The sequence below is a fragment of the Miniopterus natalensis genome, chromosome 15 (genome assembly GCF_054644295.1).
Source record: "Miniopterus natalensis isolate mMinNat1 chromosome 15, mMinNat1.hap1, whole genome shotgun sequence".
Taxonomy (NCBI): Eukaryota; Metazoa; Chordata; class Mammalia; order Chiroptera; family Miniopteridae; genus Miniopterus; species Miniopterus natalensis.
This window is the reverse complement of record NC_142095.1, coordinates 4,976,033-4,992,690: the sequence shown is the minus strand read 5'-3', so window position 1 is coordinate 4,992,690 and position 16,658 is coordinate 4,976,033. Positions and strand designations below refer to the sequence as shown.

Genomic DNA, 16,658 nt, shown 5'->3' with positions numbered 1-16,658 from the left:
TCATCCGACCCCCTTCCTCCGAGCTGCCACTCAGTGAAACCAGTTAGAGAAAGCGTCACCCCCTCCCTTCCCCCGCAGGCAGCAGCGCAGGGAGGCACCTGGCCTCTCGCTCACTGCCCCACAGCATCTCAGAAGGTCCATGGGTGACCCCAGCCCCCACCCCCACCCCGAGGCTCCCGCAGGGGATTCAGCCTTCATCTCGGGTGTGCTGGGCTTTCTCAGAGCCCCCTTCAGCCCCCCTCACAGGCTGAGGTCTGTGCTTCATGTACGAAAAGCACCCCTGAGCCAAAAACGGTGATCCAGCTAGCTTCCGTCCAGGGTAGGGCGCAGGGGGGTAGGGCGCAGGGGGGGGCCCACCGGGGGGGCCCACCCTCTCCCCACACTCCAGCCCAGAGCAGAGCTGAGAGAGAGGCGGGTCCCCAGGAGACCACTCGTGGGGAAAAGGCTGGTAAGCAGCTTGAAGCCTCTGCCCAGGAGCAGGGCAACGGGGGACGACACCGGCAGTGACATGAGAGTTTCAGTTACAGCCACGGACTTTCAGAAGGACTCCAGCAAGATGGGTGAAAGATTCCTTTACAGACAATCGAGTTCATTTTACAGATGGCAACATTGAGGCTCAATGACTTGGGAGCAAGGCTCAGGCAAGGAGAAGCCAGTGGCTTCTCACCCCCAGCCTGCGAGCTACTGGACGTCAAGGTCATCAGAGACGGGTCTAGTGGCACAGGAAGGAAAACCACCAGTTCTGGGCCACCCCTCACCCCCATCCCAGTTAGGGCTGCAGTGGCATCTCCCTTCGAGAGACTCATCTTCTCCAGGAGCCGCCTGCAAGGGGCCATCCTGCCCTCTGCACGTGGGCCATGAGGGCCAGGCCATGCTCGCTGCACGGCAAGTCCGCAGTGGCCCTTCCCAGCTCCATGGCCTGTCCAGGAGAGGCCGGGCTACCGGAACTCCCTGGAGTCCCGACAGCTGAGCAGCCGATGCATGTCGTTCCTCTGGATGTGCTCGTAACAGGACTGGAGGGAGAGAGTGGGGCTGAGGACACTGCCCTGCTGGCTCCCAGCCACCTGCACAGGCTTTGGGCCGGGTACCAGATGCACCCACCACCGGGGCCTGGACCACCGTGTCTGCAAGGAGCCCTCCCACAGTCTGCAAGGAAATAGGGCCTTCCCCTCCCGTGGTGCTCGGGGGTGCAGTCTAGACCACGTGCATGGCCCTCGGGTTCCTAGGGTGGGTATGCACAGTGGGCTGTCTCCCAGCCCGTTAACAAGGGCAGGACCAGGGGCTCCGTGAGGACCCTCCCATGGAGGCACACAAGTTGTGAATGTGAGCTCATCCCCAGGCCTGCCCAGTGCCCGGGGCATTTCTGTCCCTCACCTCAAGGGCCGTGAGCAGGAAGTCATATAGGCCGCCCGTGTGGATGGGGTACATCATGTCACGAATCAGGTGGATCTCGGCTCCCAGGTGCTGGATCCTAGAGAACAGCCACCCCCAGTGAGGGGGAGAAGGGGGCCCATCAGGGACAGCACCAAGCAGCTGGGGAAGAAGCCCTGGCCTGGGAGGCTGGACACCTAGAGTGATGTCCCCAATCTGCTTCTGACACCCACGGGACCCGGGGGGGGCACACGGGGACCCTCTTCTCTCTGGGCCTCAGCGTGCCCATCTGTACTAAGAAAAGCAGTGTCCATAAACCCTGAAGTTCAAAGACTTTGCTGTTCCGAGTTTGGCCGGGGGAAGGGCCAGGGGGAAAGGAGCCAGCTCCCCGCCGGGCCGCAGCTCACCGGGCACGGGACACCACATAGATGAGCAGCGGCAGCAGGTCGTCCATGGGCAGCTTTTGCTCCTGGCCCAGCACCCGAGACACAGTGGCCTCAATCTCTTCGTACGTCCTCTCCAGGGCCTCCAGCTTTTCCCGAGGGTCCATCGTGGTGCTGCAGTGGGGCGGCAGGCTCCTCAGGGTCAGTCCCAACAGGGGCCCCAGAACTCCTGCCTCCCACCCCCACCCTGCCCAGGGCGCGGACTCACATGATCTTCTGCAGACACTCCGTAGCTGACAGGAAGCACTTGTCCCTGACCACGGAGTGTCTCTGTGCGGCAAGGGGAGCAGGGTGGTGAGGCCACAGTTCCCCCAGCTCTGTCATGACCTCCTCCCTGGCCACCCACCCCATCCCCATTAGTGGTTTCAGCACAGCCCTGGTCAGAGGGTTGAGTGACCCAGGGCAAGTGACAGCTTCACTGTGAGCCTTGATTTACTCGACGGTGAAGTGCGGTAAATGGCCAGCAGAAGGCTGAAGGGTCAAATTGGATACAGAAGGTGATCATCATAACAGCCAACGGTCACGGCTGCCACCCAGGCTGGTGCCTACGTCGATGGCTCGCGAACCTAAGAACTTGGTGAAACGCCAATTCCTGGCCTCCCTGAGTTTCCGGCTCAGTAGGTCTGGGGTGAGTCTGAGAATCTGCTTTCCTAACAGCTTCTCAGCAACTGCTGATGCTGCTGGCCCAGCAATGCCTGGGGATGCCAGCCCACTGCCCCCCACAGCTAGCACTGCAACAGATGGGGAAACTGAGGCACAGAGTTCAAATACTGTGCCCATGGTGGCAAAACCAGTAGAAAGGGGGAGCCTGTGTTTGAGCCTGGTCACTGTGGGCCATCGGCTACACCCTCGCCCACACAGAAATCAGAACTTGGGAAACCTGGTGTTTCCACCCTCCCCCATCTCTGCCCGTCCCCCATCCTCTGCAGCCTCTGACCAGCAACACGAGGCAGAAGGCCACGTGGAAGCCTGAGTGAATCTGGGGTCCAGCTCAGGGCTCGGGCCTCCCTGTCCCTGGGGCAGGTAAAGGGCCTACTTTCTCACCTGATTGGTGGTCAGTGTGAGGTCCTTGAGGGGCCACAGGTGCCTGAATTTTAAAAAATGAAACAGAAGGCTTTGCCAAGAGGAGGGGACAGGGTCTGAGGTCAGAGGGCAAATCCCCTGTGCCACCATGTCCCCCAGCAGGGTTGAGTGCAGGAAATGGTCCAAAATGGCATCCCAGAGCACGTGTGTGAAGCCCAAGGCAAGGGGAGGCTGAGAGGGACTCCTGGAGAAGGAGGGCCTCCATCGGGCCTCAAAACATGATGGTGAATCGACATGCAGAGGAGGTGTGGGAGAGAGGCGCCTGGGAAGCCGTTGGCCACCAAGGGTCTGGGCTGGTGGCTGGTCAGTTGCAGGAAATATTCACCACAATGGAGGGGAAACAGGGTTTTAGGGGGTGGGTGGGAAACACCATCACTGAGTACCAAAGAGCAGGTGTAGGAGCAGAGTGTCCACGCCCTTGTCACTCATGGTATCAAGTGATCAGAAGAAATGCTAAGGAGAAAAGATACTGTGGCAACTGAGGGTAGAAGAGAGGCCCTGATCTGCCCCTTGAATGGTTCTCGGTTTCCCCTTGAGGCTCTCCCCTCCCCTACTCTCAGTCCAAGAGCCAGGAGCAGGTGACCTTGCCCCAGCCCCAGTAGTAGATACTGAGGCAGGCCTGGCCAGTCTGGGCTACAGCCAGCATTCAGGGAGCACTCAAGACCCAAGCCAAGACAGTGAGGCACTTCAGGGCTCTGCGGGAGCTGCCGGGAAGGAGACACCAGCTCCCTGTGGAGACTGTGGGGGGACTGAGCTGGGAGAGTATAAGCCTTGAGTGGCTGGTGCCCTGCTTGTCTCCATAAGGGGGAGCCAGAGACAGACCAACAGAGAGAGGGGAGGGAGGAAGTTGCTTCCCTTTATCATACAGTTGAGCGCCTAGATCCAGCCACACCTGAATCCAGCTACGCGAGCATAACCCTAGAACTTCATGGGTACATGGCCAATTAATGCCCCCCCCCTTTTTTACTAAAGACAACGTGACTTGAGTTTGTATCCTCCTGGCAAACGTGGTGTGCGGGGGAGGCTTACTTCTGCACATCCAAGAACTCAAGCAGCTTGGTGTCAGGGAAGAGGCTCAGGTTGGTGATGCGCTGGTTGTACAGTCTGTCCTCTGTCTCGTGAAGAAGCAGGTAGAGAGTGAAGAGCTCCACGTAGAAGCTGGGCAGCACAAGAGGCAGCACCAATCCATGCACCTGCAGGTTCCTGAGTGACAGCAACCAGGATGGGTTGGGGTCAGCAGGGTGGGAGTCTGGGGGGGCAGTGATGGCTCCTTGAGCTGCCCTCCAATGAGCCCATATTGCTCCTCAACCCACAACAGTGGCACATTAACTCCCACCCTGGAACAGAGGTCGCGGGTCATCATCTCTGCTCATGGAGCAGAGGTCATGGGTCATTTTGATCCTTGAATGCTCAATGAACAATGCTTGGTCAACAGCCGTAACTCCCAACACTTGCCCAGAAGTGTCCCTTTCCCAAAAGGAGGCCCCAGGAGCAAAGGTGTGAGGCCTCCCTGGACCCAATCCTGACTGCCCCGGGGTGAGAGGACCCCACAGACCCCATGGGGGCCTGGGGCAGTCACCTTGTCTCTGCATCTTCCTCTTCCTCAGGGGCCTGGCCCTTGCGCTGTAAGGCAACCTGCAGCAGACCCCTACAAGACAACAGAAGGGGACAGGGTAGCTGCCACCTCCCACGAACTAGAGCTCCACCTGCTGGTCACCAAAGGCAGGTGGGTCCAACCCCCAGAACGGTGGAGCATGAGCTGCACACCCAGCCTCCCAACCCTCAGCAGTTAGCGTGGGAGGACAGGATGCCAGGCAGAGTCCTGAACCCGCAACAGAGGGCACCGCAGTGGCCAGGGCCCCCTCTGTGATGATTCACGGGAGCACAGCTCAGCCAGGACTGGAGATGGGGCCTGAGTCTGGGCTCAGGCTCAGCTTTCAGTGGGGTTAGAGTTCCCCCGGGGTCAGGGGTCAACCCAGGGCCTGATCGGGCCCTGCCATCATCTCCCCACCCTCTGCTCACCAGCTGCACACTGACCAACCCACCCTCTGGTTCTTTCTCCACCCAGACCCGAGGGAGAAGCACCATTCCTGCCCAGGTTCCAGGCAGAGCCAATGCTCAGAAAGGGTCACAGGGCAGTGGCGGTCCACCTGTGCCACCGAGCTCACCTGTAGGCGGCCCAGAGTTCCTTCGCGTGCTGCTTCACCTCCTCCTGGGCCAGCCCCTGCAGGTGCTTGTTGGCCCCAATGCCCGCGTACGTGGCCTGGAAGGTCAGCATCAGCATCTGCAGCAGCTTCCCCAGGGGGTGCAGTGAGCTGCTCAGAGCCTGGCCAGTGCATAGGCAAAAAAGAGATGCTCAGGGCCCGCAGCTGAAGCCCAGCAGGCCCAGACAAGACGCCAAGGCTGCTCCCACTTCATATATGGGAACACTGAGGCTCTCTGCGGAGAGAGGGCCCATGACCTGGGGCAGTGAGAAGGTCCCCTCGCTGTGGCCCCCAGTTCCAGGGTCCTCACCTTCCTGAGGCACTGCTGCAGGGCCTTGGGCTCCCGGTGCTGCAGCACCTCCTCCAGGATGTCTTCCATTCTGCCTACACTGTCATCCGGTGGAGTCCTGAGGCACCATGTACACGTCTCTCAGCCATACCTGAGCCCGGGTGCAACCCCTCCAGGAAGCCTTCTGGGTATACCCGGGGGTGCATGGGCACACGCACACCTGGGCCTCACCTCTCAGAGCACAGGTCCTGCTCGGACTTGCGCAGCTCCTTCAAGCTCTGCATGTGGAAACCCAGCAGGGCTTCCTGCATGGCCCCTGGGCAGCCAGCACGCACGAAGTCCCGGAAGGGGCCGTAGACACCCTGCCAGCGGCTCTCCACAGGGAAGGCGCCCAGGCCCAGCTGCCTGCGATGGAGGCAGTGGAGGGCAGGGGTGGAAATGGAGCTGCAGTGGGCAGGACCCTGTCCAGGTCCCTGGGGAGGTACAGATAGCCAGCCTGGCCCAGAGTCAGGGCCCAGGAAGGGTGGACAGATTGGGGACAGATGAGGCTACCGCCAACGCTCCAGGAGGAGAAGGGAGAGGCCGAGAAGGGAGAGAGAGAATCTACTACTTGGTGGGGAATAAAGGGCCACACGGAGACCTGGAAAGGTGACAGAAAGACCTGGGGAGCTGGAGGCCCAATCCAGAGAGCATGGTTTTGGCCTAAGAGAGACCAGTGCCCAGAAGTCCTGAATCCCCCTGCCATGAGACCCCGCTTTCCCTCCCACCACACCTGGTGCCTTCCTGAGCTCGATCCTGTCTTGCCCAACAAGCCTGGGCGTCTGGCTGTGTGTGTGTGTGTGTGTCTAACGGAGCACTGCCTGCCCATGACACTCTCACAGATTTTCCCATACCTGCACCCCACCGGCATGGGTCATGCCCCTAAGGTTTGCCATCCATGCTCAGCTCCTACTGTCAGGGAGAAGCATGCAGAGACAATGGGTCAAGAAGTCAACTGTACCCCCTCCCCACGTCTGAAATGCTGGCTGGTACTGCACCCCGTTAGAACCACCACCCACACAGATGCCCTCATCAGTGCAAAGCCAAGTCTTCCTCTTCCACTTAGCAAGTTTCCTTCTTCACCTTGCCTGCCAGGGAACTCAGAGCTAGACTAATGCTCAATCATAACCATTATAAGGCCTATCTGCATCTCTCTTTCTTTTAGTCTCAACTCACTTTTCTATTTTATTCGTTTGTTTTGTCTTGAAAGCTGTCTTGTACCCTTCCTAGAAAAATAGCAGGGTCTAAGAGAAGCCTAAGTGTAATATTTTCCTTCAGTTTTGTGGCATGTGGAGTTATAGCCACATGGCCCTTGATTCTAAGTGTCCCTGACTTAAGAGTCATGTGTCCTGGGCTCTCTGAACTCGCCAAAGAGCTATGAGGAGGTTAGAAAAGCCCCTCTGATGAGACCTGAGTCCTTGGGGGTAGAAACAGACACAGAGACAACCCCAGACAGGCTCCGGGAAGCCCGGGCCAGACGGTGAGGCTCTCACCTCTTGCAGGTGCTGCTTGGGTCGGGCGGGAGGGCGGCTGTGTCCAGCACGCCCTGGGTGTAAAGTCCTTTCTGCACCCCAGTGACAAAGGAGCCCTGCAGGGTGAAGCCATTGGGGAAGGTGACCTTGCCCTGGAAGCCAGGAAAGGGAAACAGGGATGTCTGTCTACTGTCTGTCTGTCCAGGTTCCTTTCCATCCAATCATTATGGGCCTTACACCTGTCCATCCGACATCATAGAGGCAGGGACTGGTGGGTGACCTTCCCTCCATCCATTTAATCTGCCCACCCTGAGGGGCTCACAGTCCCTCACCCAGAGCTGTGCCCTTCCCCAGGGGATCATCTCTGAGGCAGGAGACAGGGAGGAAAATGGGGAAGAGGGACTCAGCTCAGTGGAGAGAACCACCACTGTGGGGCCGGGGCGGGCAGGGGACTGGGGAGGGCATGAGGCACTACTGACTCTGGGGAGGGGCAACTCTTTGCTGCATGGGGCTGTCACATTCCTAGCACTCCTGGTCTCCACCCATCAAATGCGGGTTATAACAAAACCAACATAGCGCCCACATTTCCACAGGCCCCATCAGGGACACAACTGCCTTCTGCTTGGTCAGCTTGGGCAGGAAAGACAGTCATTCCAGGGCCACCTGCCCAAGGCACTGATGATGGTGGTAGAGGGGGTAGATTCCCAACTAGGGGTCCTGTAGGGGACACAGCCAGGGGACTACCAGCACCCACTGTGCCAAAGCAAGCCCACCCATCCTCTCTTGACTCCCACCTGGATCAAATCATATCTCTGCAGCAGGAGGGCCCCTGGGATGCGTGGAGATGGCAGAGGTCCCCCCTACCTTCTCCACCCACTGCCTGCACCCTTGGCCCTGGGTCCCAGGGGGTGGTTACAGACTCCAGTCCTGGCCTTGGCGGGGAGTGGAGTTGGCCCTCACCGTCCCCAGGAGGGTCAGGTCCCTGGTGAATGTGCCCTCATACAAAGAGTCGTCTTCAAAGAGGAGGATCCCTGGGCCCTGGAGAGGGAAGCCAGGAAGAGAAGAGATGGGTTCTAGAGGGCCAGGAGATGGGGGGAGGAAAGGGGCAAGTGGGCACTGACTCATGGGGAGCCCTGCTACACCTCCCAGGACTGTGCTGGGCGAGATGCCAGCCCTCGGCCCGCTGTGCACTGAGCATGAGCCCGTGGACCGCATCCCCCGCTACCCTGCCAACTCCCTGGGACGTGGCTCCTCCCCAGGGGCCCCTCTCAGGAAGCCTCCTGGGGAACCCGCCCTTCGCTCCTGTGGCTCAGGAAGCGCTGTGCTTTGCCGGAACCACCCCCACTTCCCTGTCACTGACTCCGGGAGGGGGGCCCGCGGAACTGATCAGGTGCCCGTGCCGCACTGGCTGCCAGGAAGCTCAGAACCAAGCGGGATACAATTTCTCTTCTTATTTCTGAACCAGCTGCTGCACCCATTCTCGTCTCTTCCTCCCGCGGTCCTTTCCAGAACCGAGCGTAGGGTAAACAAACAAGCCAACAGCGACAGCAGGGCCCACACTCCGCTGGGTGCCGAGGCCCCGGCAGGGCGCCGGTGAGGCAGGAGGTAAACGCTGGGTGCCCGGACTCAGCTGGGTTTGACTCTCAGCTCTGTCACCCAGTAGGATGTGACCATGGGCAAGTTCTCTGACCTCTCTGAGCCTCACGTTTGTAATTCATACACTAAGGACAATGACATGACCCAGAGGATACTGAGAGGATCCCACAAAATCATGCTGGGAGCCGAGTCCAGAGCTAGCCATCTGGTTAGGGGTCCATAAACGCTGGTTGTTAAGGCTGTGGCATCACCATGACCATGCGTTTCATTCTTACTATTTCACTGAATAAATAGTTAACCTGAATTGCCGATGGGGAAACTGAGGCTAGCAGAGGCAGGGACTTAGCCAAGGCCAGGGTAGGTGGGTGGCAGAACTGGAATCCTGCCCAGGTTCTGGCTCCATCCAGTACCTAGGAACCCAGCTTCCCACCTCATCCACCCCTGACCAGCCTCAGCTCAGCTTCGGGGTCCCTAGAGCAGGGGGCTCCAGAATTCAGCCCGAGTGCAGGGAGAGGGTAGCTCAGGACACACAAGGGTCACTGACTCACCATCATCTTATCTGCCTGGAAGGTCCCCTGGTAGCAGACTCCTGCCTGGGTGACGATGATCCCTGGGCCATGGCGCTGGTCAGCCTTCCACATGCCGATGTAGCGCTCACCCCTGGGGGAGGAGGGAGGGTGGCCAGAGTTGAACGCGAATCGTCCTCATGCACCTTTCAGGGGGGTGGCGTGGGGAGGCAGATAAGGCGCAATGACATCTCCTGAATCCATTCAACTCAGACTCAGGGCAGGTGAAGTCAGGACCCCCAAGAGGGTGGAGGAGGGAGAGAGCCTGCCTGGGGAGGGCATCTTGGCAGGCTTCCTGGGGGAGGTGGCAGGAAGGACAGGAGTGGGGTGCCATTCACACACATGTAAGGCCATGGAGGTAGGAGTGTGCAACAGATATGTGGCGGTGTTCTGTGGTCTGTTAGGCTGAAGGGGTGTGCAGGGGTCACGGCAGGAATGGAGTCCAAGGCGAAGTCCCAAATGCCAGGCCAGGGACCCTGAGCTTTGCCTCACAGCCCAGAGACCCCAGAAGGGCTGTGACCCTTAGATGGGGCCAAACCAGAGGATCAGAAACTCCTTTTAGAAGCGCAAGGAGGGGCCAGAGTAGCTTCCTAAGCCCAGAGACAACTAAGGGAGTGGAGGGAAAGTGAAGGACTCACAGAGACTCTGGGGGACAAACATGGACTGACCACAAGCCTGTGCTCTGAGGCTGCTTGGTCTGTGAGGTTCCCCTCTCCCCACCAATCCTGGGGGTGGCCATGGAGTGCTCACCTGTCACCATCCTCCTGGATGCCGTAGCCACTCCTCTGGCCCCGCTTCCAGTGGCCCGTGTACTTGCAGGGATGAGGGGCCTGCAGGGTACTCTCAAGGACCCCAAAGCCGTGATGCAGGCCCTCCTGGAAGTAGCCCTTGTACACCTTGTCAGTGCCATACCTGGAGAGGGTCACCAATGCTGGTCCTGCCTCCCAGAGCTCGGCCCAGGGGCCATGCCTGCACCGTGAGCCCACCCACCATCAGGCCCAGAGTCACTTACTCACAGATGCCATAGCCACACATCCTGCCTTCCCGCCAGTGGCACTTGTAACAGTTAAACTTGTCCTCAGAGGCCTGGGGCACCAGGCAGATGCCAAAGCTGCCATTGTGGGTGGCGGGGAGGGAAGTCAGCACCAGGGCCACCACTCTGCCCCAAGACACCCCATCATACCCCCGCCATACCCCCTCCATGCCACCCAGGAGTGTCCCTGTCCCCAGTGGCTTTCTCAGGCAATGGGGCAAGTCTCACAGGTGCTTAGCCCATCCCTTTTTCCCAAGGGCCCCGCTCAGGGGCCCCCATCTTGCTCCCATTCCCCTGGGAGCTCCTTCTGGCCCTGGGCCACTCCCCCATGGCCCACCCTCCACAGGGCCTCAGTTTCCCTTTTGTACAAAGACAGGAATGGCCTCTAAGCTCCTGCTTGGGTTTGGGGACTTAAGATGGGGCCAGGCTGATGACACTGGCAGGGGCAAAAACCACTCCCCTGCCCACATACGCTCCCGCCTCAGCCCCAGCCTTACCCGTGCTCCAGGCCCTGGCAGAAACTGCCCACGTGATTCTGCCCGTTTGGCCACTTCAGGGATCCCCTGGAACACAGTCGAGATCCACAGGAATCAGGCCCACCAGACCCATCCTTCAACACACACAGATGTCCAGGCGGCCTGCCACCGACTCTCTCAGGGGCCTAGGTTCCCCTCGGACTGGCCTCTGCCCCACCCAGGCCTCTTCTCTGAGCTCTAGGACCCCAGAGGGGCTCTTAGCTCTTCTCTACTCCTGGCACAGGAGCCTCAAGGGGCACACTCACCAAATTCTGTAGGGAGAGTTCTGGAAACATCCAGGTTCCCTCTTCCCTTTGATCAACAGGAAGCTTGGAGCTAAACTCCAAGCTCAATTAGCCAAATACTAATCAGTGGGGTTCCTCCGCTCCTTTTCTGGCACGGCATTGTTTTTTTTGTCTTTTTTGTTCATGAGCTTCCTCAAGCCCTTTCCAGAAGGATCGGGGTATCAGAGCTAACAAATGCATGAGCTTGAGAGCCTAACCTTGGGGAGTCCCTTCTGCTTCCTGGGCCTTAGTTTTCCTGGCTGTAGCACAGGGTGGGGCCACATATTCTTCAAAAGCCTACCTGCCTGTGGGGTCAGGTGGACCTGAAATTGGCACCAGGGTCACCCTAGAACCTGCCCTGAGGCCCTGGGCAAGTCATGCCAGTGTTGGGCCTGTTTCTGTACCTACAAAATGGGTGACATCACTGCCCCTGAGCATTTTTGTAAGGACGGAAGATGGGATGTCCAAAAACCACCCCCACCACCCTATGATGCTACGTAGATCTGAGGACTATTCTCCCATCTCCTGAGAACAGAAGGGCAACTGCACAGCAGCCACCTGACGTCTGCCTCACGCTCTAGTGTCACCAACATCAAAACTTCATTTGGCACAGACCTACTATGGGCGAGGCCCTGTCCACGAGGACTGAAGAGAAACTCTGGGGGACAAACAGAATTGACCACGGAAATAAGAGCCTTTGGTTCATGCCCCGAGGCAATGAAGTCCATGTGGGTCCTGTCTGCCCCGCTGACCCCCAGGAAGAGCCCCGGTCACTCACTTGCCATGGGGCCTGCCCTGGCACCACTCGCCCTCGTAGGTGGCCTGGCAGAGCCGACCCTCTGCCAGGAAGGTGTACGCTCCCGTGGAGCGGCAGCTAGGGGTCTTGGCATGCTCCAGGCCCATCCCCAGCACCGGGAAGTCTTTTTTCCCACGCAGGGCCTGACACACAGCCTGGGTAACCTTGCACCACCATATCACCTGATGGGAGAGAGGAAACACAAGACAGGTCACTGCTGCGGGAGGCAGCCCCGCTAGGAAGCCCTTCTGGGGTGACCCCAGTATGACCCTCTCCACCTCCCACCTCCAATCCCTCGACCACTTGGAGGAGTCTCCAACTGCCCAAGCTGCTCCCTAGGGTCCGCCATCCACACCTGAGCCCCGGTCTGCAGTTCCAGGGCCTGCCCAGGGGGGCAGACAAAACCACCAGCAGGGATCAACACAGGCCCCCATGTAGCTCCACAGAGGAAAATGCCCGCCTCTATGGCATTCTGACACTTGACCCCAGGCTGACCGCTGACTTACTTTGACCATGACCCCAGAGGACTGACACACCCATGGAGCCTCCAGGGTTGTATACTTGTGCACCATCCCCCCACCCCCGTCTCCTTTTCTCACTTCCTTCACCCACCCCCCCAATTCATAGATCACCCACACTCACCTGGTCCTGGGGGTCCCTGGAGCAGAAAAAGAACTCTTCCTCAGGTGTAAGGAGGCGAAACGTGCACCTAGACAGATGAAAGTGATGAATAGGCCCCAGTTCTGTGCAGGAGGGTGTTGGGAGGCCCCAGTCAGAGCGTTAGGGTGCAGGCAGGTTTCGTAGGGTAGAGGGAGGGGAGGCCTGGGGTGTCATTGGGGGAGGCTGCTCACTCGTCCTGCTCAGGGTCGACCCATATGAGCTTCAGATCAAAGGTGTGGACACTGTGGCCCTGGAAGAAGACAGGGCACAGGTGTTGTCCAGAGCCCAGGCCAGACGCTCACATCATCTTCTGGCCTGGCCTGGCCCCGAGCACCGGCCTGCTGGCATGCCCCTGATGTCCCCGGCTACGCGGTCCAACATGCCCAGCACGGAGCCCCTCACTGTCCCTTCCTGTTCCCCTCCTCCAGGGCAGCTCTTCCAGCTCCCCTCCCACCAAGGGCCTGGCCGGGAACCCGGGACCGGCCTCCCACCCCTCAATCCTGCCCCATCACAGCCACCAGAATGCTCTTCTGGAAATGCAGTCGGACCCCTCACCCCTGCTGGAAACCTCTCTATGGATCCTGCTGCCTGGGGAACAGGGACCTCACTCCCACTTGCCTGTCTTTTTCCCACTCCTTTCTCAACCAGACCCCAGGCCCCCACTGTGGCCCCCAGACCTCTGGCCTGCCCCATCCAACCTGCAGAAGGGCAAGGACATCATCAAAGAGCAGCACACGGTCCACCGGCAGTGGGGTGACGGTCACCGGGACGTCCTGGCTGTCTTGCAGGAGTCGGCGAGCAGGGGTGCAGAGTGCAACCTGGTGAAGTGGGGGGGGAGGCGTAGGGCTTGGGCACCCATCCTGGATGCACCAGCCACTCCACTGCCTGTGTCCGCCCCCACCCCCCTCACCTCCTGGAGGCCCTGGGATCAGTGATGGACACTCGAGGACAGTGACAGGGCCCTGAGGTCCGGAAGGTCATTCACAGCCACTCCCAACAGGGCAGCACGTCTCCTGAATCATCACTTTCTCTTCCCCAAACCACCTGCAGCCAGGGCCTCCCCTGAGCCCCTATCAGCTCTCACCTGGGGCTCTGCAGTGCCCGCTTCCCTCTGGCAATTCCTGTCCCCACTAACCCATTCTCCTGACTCTCTATCTTGGGCCCCAAGCCTGTCACACCCTCTCAGGGCACAGTGACGTGTCCCCGCTACAGGGACAGTACATGCTACAGTGGACAGGAAAGTAGGGATGCAATGATTTGGTGACATCCCGGGGGAGAGGGTCAGTTCTGCTCAATGCTCTTGCCCAGAGCCAGCTCTCGGTCCAGCCCAGGGGGTACTCAGCAAATGGGTGAAGATAGCTAGACAGAGGGACTGCACAGCCACCTGGTTCAGCCACCACCCCGCTTCCAGATGGGGAAGCTGAGGCACAGAGTACAGCAAGCAGCTCAAGCCACCCAGCAGGTCCCTGCCTGACGGAACCCCCTCCCCGACGGCCCTCAGGCCATGAACTCACCCTCAGCTTTCTGCTCAGGGTGTCCCAGAGGGCCTGTGTGGCCACGGCCTGGTCCAGCGCCTGCTTCATGAAGGACTGGAGGTCCTCAAAGCAGGTGGTTGCGTGCACCACCAGCTCCCGGGCAGGGTCACTCTACAGGGACAGAGCAGCCAGGGCAGGGGGTTTATCAGAGCCTGCCCCCAGCCGGTGAGGGCTGCCCCAGCCCTGGCCTGCGTCTAAGCCCAAGTTCACCCCTCCATGCACCAGCTCCTCCTCCAGGGAGCAGCCAGCACGCAGTCTCACAGGGAATCAGGACCATCCCCTGACTCCCCGAGCGGAGCCTGGGCCCTGGGCCCCGGGCCCTCACACCCAGTATATGAATCCACATCTGCTCCCTGGGTCTCTGCCAGCTCCACCAAGGCAAGGCCAAGAAACTCAGACACCCTGGGACAAAAACATGTCCCTTCAGAACACAGCCATGTCCCCAAAGCCAGGCTGGGTCCTTCTCAAACCTATTGAGGACCACGCAGCTTGTATAGTTCCTCAGTGAGGCAAGTGTCCTGAGCCAGGGCCCTGTGTCTCCCCACCCTCGGCCTGGTGAGCAGTGCCTGGCCCCCCTGCCACTTGCCTCCTCGATGGTGTCCCCAAGGCTCGGCAGGAGGAGTATGTAGTGCAGCACGTGATTGGTAAGAGGCTGGCGGAGGGCCTGGGCCAGCGAGGTGCCCACCTTGCCATCGGTGCTCAAACCCCACAGGATCTTCCGCAGAGCCTTCAGCTGGCCCGGCCAGTAGTCTCTGAGCAGAGGGAGGGCCACATGCCACTGTCACTCCCTTCCATCTCAGCACCCACCACTATCGCCTCTCTGCCCTGGCAAATGCCCCCAGTTCCCAGTGCCCATCCCAGACCCCACACTTCTCTCCTAACAGGTAAATGCAGAGCCTGAGTGGCCCTTTCACAGATTTAGCAGCAATATCTCAATGTTTCAGTGCATTAGTGATTATAATCATCCACTCCAAGGAGAAGTGTCCCCTTCCCTGCCCCAGGGTCACCACTGGCTAGTGGATTCCTGGAGGCTGCTCACTGGGTTAGCTTCCCTCCTCCCATGTATATCAGTGAGGAACTGTCAGAGCCAGGAGTGCTCAGGATGAGTCACCGGCGTGACACTCTCTCCTCCGGGATGGGGCTTCCCCAGCCCTGCCCTCCAGACACCCCCACCCAAAGGCCCACTGCAGCCCCCATGCTCACCTCCTCCACTTGGCTGCCTTCTCAAAGGCCTGTACCACCACGCAGCTTGTATAGGACTCGATATACCTACAAGCAGCACAGGAGCACCCTGCAGGCCCAGTCCCCACTCCAGACTCAAGCCCCTGCCTTCTGGGTCCCCAGATCCCACTCACTGCTGCCCTGAGGGGCCTAGACAGTGGCCTGGTTCTAGGCACAGGTGACCTCCAGTCCTGACTGACCCAACAAGACAATTCTAACTCACAAAATCTTTCTTCCCTAGGAGGCCCCAAGGCTCAGGTCCAGGGTATCTGAGCCTGCGCCAGGCTAATGCCCACACCCACTGAAACCAACCCCCTGTGAGCCCCATGCCAGGTGAGCCCCATCCCAGGCTCAACCCAAACTTGTGCCCAAGCCCTGACCCAGGTAAGCCTGGTGCCAGGTGGCACCCTAACACCCCCTCCTCGCTGTCTTACTCCATGTAGACCTGCAGGACATGATTGGTATCACGCAGCAGCAGCAGAGACTCTAGTCCAACGGTGTCTGGGTGGCGCAGCCTCTCCTCTAGTGAGCACAGGCTCTCCTCCGTCACCTCCCAGAGCTGCTGGGAGCTCTGGTGCAGCTGCTGCAGGAGCCGCAGGCACTCTCTGCCCTGGGGGTCCGAGGGCTCTGGGGCAGGGCAGGGGCACAACCACACTGTGAGGGGGGACAGGGCTGCTCCACCTTCCAAGGAGCTCTCAGGGGCCCGGGGCGGCGGGGACACCTGTGGGCTAGCAGCACGCCACAGCCCTGGAGCTGCAGCCAGGGTCCTGCCTCCCTGGGTTCCTTGGGACAGGATTGGGAGTCGATGTGCCCCCTTGAGCTCAGCAGGGGATGAGCAGGCTGGAGCGGCGAGCAGCACCCTGAAGCATAAATACAGGCACACATCTGCCTCCTCACCAAACAGGGACAGCACCAATGACCTGGGGGCACCAGGTACACTAATTCCCCAAGTCTTCCTGGGGCCCTGCAGTCCCTGCCACTCATAGTGCATGGACACAGCCCCTGAGAAGGCACCTGCCCAGGTCACTTCACAAGTGAGACCCAAGCTGGAGGTAACACCTGCCTCCCCGCCATGCCCTGGGGGACAGCCAAATGAGAATTCAGCTAGAGCATCCAGGCCTGTGCCCCGGAAGAGGTGGAAGTCCGTCTCTAGACACAGCCGGTCTGAACCAGAAGGAGGTTCATGGCCAGCCCTTCAGGGTCACTCTGAGAAAGGAACAGCCAGCAACTGGGGGCCAGAACCCCAGTTCCACCAGAAGCTGCAGCTCAGAGGGTCCAACAAGGTACAACCCCTATCCCTGTGTCCCCACCCTCCCCACGGGAGAATCGAGACTCACTAGCTTCGACCAGGGGCTGGAGGATAAGGCTGTTGATTCGGGCAAGGGTGGCCGAGAAGACCTCCTCTAGGCGCTTCAGGGACTCCTCGGGGCTGCACATGGCCAGTGTGCCGGCCTCAGGGCCTGTGAACGGGGCACAGATCAGAGACAGCACTGGGGGCAGCAGGGGCAGTGCCTGTCCTCTCGCGCGTGTGCCAGAAGCAAGGCCCATGAC

At 59.8% G+C, this 16,658-nt stretch overlaps 1 protein-coding gene across 1 annotated transcript; it reads right to left on the bottom strand.

The window, feature by feature from the left end:
• Window positions 1–556: 556 nt before the first annotated feature.
• On the bottom strand, window positions 557–16,544 carry ALS2CL (ALS2 C-terminal like). Its single transcript, XM_016202780.2, has 25 exons — window positions 16,445–16,544; window positions 15,542–15,761; window positions 15,090–15,155; window positions 14,473–14,638; window positions 13,866–13,997; window positions 13,050–13,169; window positions 12,543–12,601; window positions 12,334–12,400; window positions 11,674–11,873; window positions 10,594–10,659; window positions 10,076–10,174; window positions 9,814–9,975; window positions 9,046–9,157; window positions 7,862–7,939; window positions 6,923–7,053; window positions 5,622–5,795; window positions 5,412–5,508; window positions 5,066–5,223; window positions 4,477–4,545; window positions 3,927–4,100; window positions 2,859–2,901; window positions 2,023–2,084; window positions 1,779–1,928; window positions 1,375–1,471; window positions 557–1,013 (listed from the first exon to the last, which is right to left on the bottom strand). The coding sequence occupies exons 1-25, from the start codon at window positions 16,542–16,544 to the stop codon at window positions 939–941; spliced, it is 2,877 nt and encodes a 958-aa protein (XP_016058266.2). The 3' UTR covers window positions 557–938.
• Between the last annotated feature and the right edge of the window lie 114 nt (window positions 16,545–16,658).